At 52.0% G+C, this 1,904-nt stretch overlaps 1 protein-coding gene across 1 annotated transcript; it reads right to left on the bottom strand.

Annotated features, from left to right (window-relative positions):
* Positions 1 to 578: 578 nt before the first annotated feature.
* Positions 579 to 1,239, bottom strand: LOC119570414 (circumsporozoite protein-like; the record flags this gene model as incomplete). Its single annotated transcript, XM_037918160.1, has 1 exon — positions 579 to 1,239. A coding segment is annotated over one exon (661 nt), but the record flags the coding sequence as incomplete, so codon positions are not given.
* Between the last annotated feature and the right edge of the window lie 665 nt (positions 1,240 to 1,904).

The following is a 1,904-nucleotide window of genomic DNA, read 5'->3' on the forward strand; positions in this document are numbered from 1 at the left end:
AATTAATGTACACTCTATCACAAAATCACAAATTTCGCAAACTGAGTATTATTGTTGGCATGTTCTTAGTTGAAAGCGTTCTGTTTATTCTTTATTGATCTTCATTGCTACGCGTTCTTGATTGCGAGAATAAGATAAATTTGCTGTTTAGAATTAAATTAAACCCCGTTCGAGGTTCAGGAGAAGCTTGAATGGAGAGCGCGAGAGCCTTTGGATCTGACTATGCAAAGTCTAATGCAGTGATTTAGCTGCGTCTGTCAGTTTGCAGACTCTTAAATTTCTTCGTTAACATCAGGCAGACTTGTTGTGCCGTTTTTAATTTCGGCAACTATATATGTTTTGACTTTTGCGGTTTGGCAGTTTCAACATCAGATACAGCCACAGACACAGACACATACACAGATACATACACAGACACATAGACATAGACATACACATACAGACACATACACATACACAAACACAGACACAGACACGACACAGCCACAGCCACGCAGAGCATCCGAGCCTAGCAGTGAAGGAAGGCTTCGTTTGCCATCCGTTCCCGCTGGACAAGCAATATGTTCTTAATGGAAGCTTCAGTCTGCTCTGTTAGCTTCCTGTTGGTTTTCTGTTAGTCGTCTGTTGGGTCTAGTGTTGGTCTCCTGTTGGTCTCCTGTTGGGTCTCCTGTTGGTCTTCTGTTGGGTCTCCTGTTGGTCCTCTGCTGGGTCTCCTGTTGGTCCTCTCTTTGGGTCTCCTGTTTGTCCTCTGTTGGGTCTCCTGTTTGGTCCTCTGTTGGGTCTCCTGTTGGTCCTCCGTTGGGTCTCCTGTTGGTCCTCTGTTGGGTCTCCTGTTGGTCCTCTGTTGGGTCTCCTGTTGGTCCTCTGTTGGGTCTCCTGTTGGTCCTCTGTTGGGTCTCCTGTTGGTCCTCTGTTGGGTTCCTCCTGTTGGTCCTCCCGTTTGGGTCTCCTGTTGGTCCTCTGTTGGGTCTCCTGTTGGTCCTCTGTTGGGTCTCCTGTCGGTCCTCCGTTGGGTCTCCTGTTGGTCCTCTGTTGGGTCTCCTGTTGGTCCTCCGTTGGGTCTCCTGTTGGGTCTCCTGTTGGTCCTCTGTTGGGTCTCCTGTTGGTCCTCTGTTGGGTCTCCTGTTGGTCCTCTGTTGGGTCTCCTGTTGGTCCTCTGTTGGGTCTCCTGTTGGTCCTCTGTTGGGTCTCCTGTTAGGATCCTCTGTTGGGTCTCCTGTTGGTCCTCTGTTGGGTCTCCTGTTAGGATCCTTTTAGGGGCGGGAAGGGATGGTGGGAGGGGAGGGGGGGAGGGGGAAAGTGGGTATATGAGGGTTGGGGTAGAAAGGGGTAGTGTGAGGGGGTAGATGGTGGTATGTGACGAGGGTAGATGAGGGTATGTGAGGAGGGTAGATGCGGGTATGTGAGGAGGGTAGATGGGGGTATGTGAGGAGGGTAGATGGGGGTATGTGAGGAGGGTAGATGGGGTATGTGAGGAGGGTAGATGGGGGTATGTGAAGGGTAGAAGGGTATGTGAGGGGGTAATGGGGGGATGTGGGAGGGGGGATGAGGGGATGTGAGGAGGGGAGATGGGGGTATGTGAGGAGGGGTAGATTTTGGGGGATGTGGGAGGGGGGATTCGGTATGTGGGAGGGTAATGCGGGTATGGAGGGGTAATGCGGGTTGGAGGGGGGTGTGGGGTTTGAGGAGGGGGGGAAAGGGGGGTTTTGAGAGGGGAGAAAGGGGGTATTTGGGGGGAAGGGGGGGGGATTTTGGGGTAAGGGTATGTGAGGGGGAAAGGGGGTAAGGGGAATTCGGGTATGTGAGGAGGGTAGATGCGGGTATGTGAGGAGGGTAGATGCGGGTATGTGAGGAGGGTAGATGCGTGTACGTAAGGAGGGTAGATTCGGGTATGTGAGGAGGGT

This window comes from Penaeus monodon, unplaced genomic scaffold (assembly GCF_015228065.2).
Source record: "Penaeus monodon isolate SGIC_2016 unplaced genomic scaffold, NSTDA_Pmon_1 PmonScaffold_26293, whole genome shotgun sequence".
NCBI classification, from domain to species: domain Eukaryota; kingdom Metazoa; phylum Arthropoda; class Malacostraca; order Decapoda; family Penaeidae; genus Penaeus; species Penaeus monodon.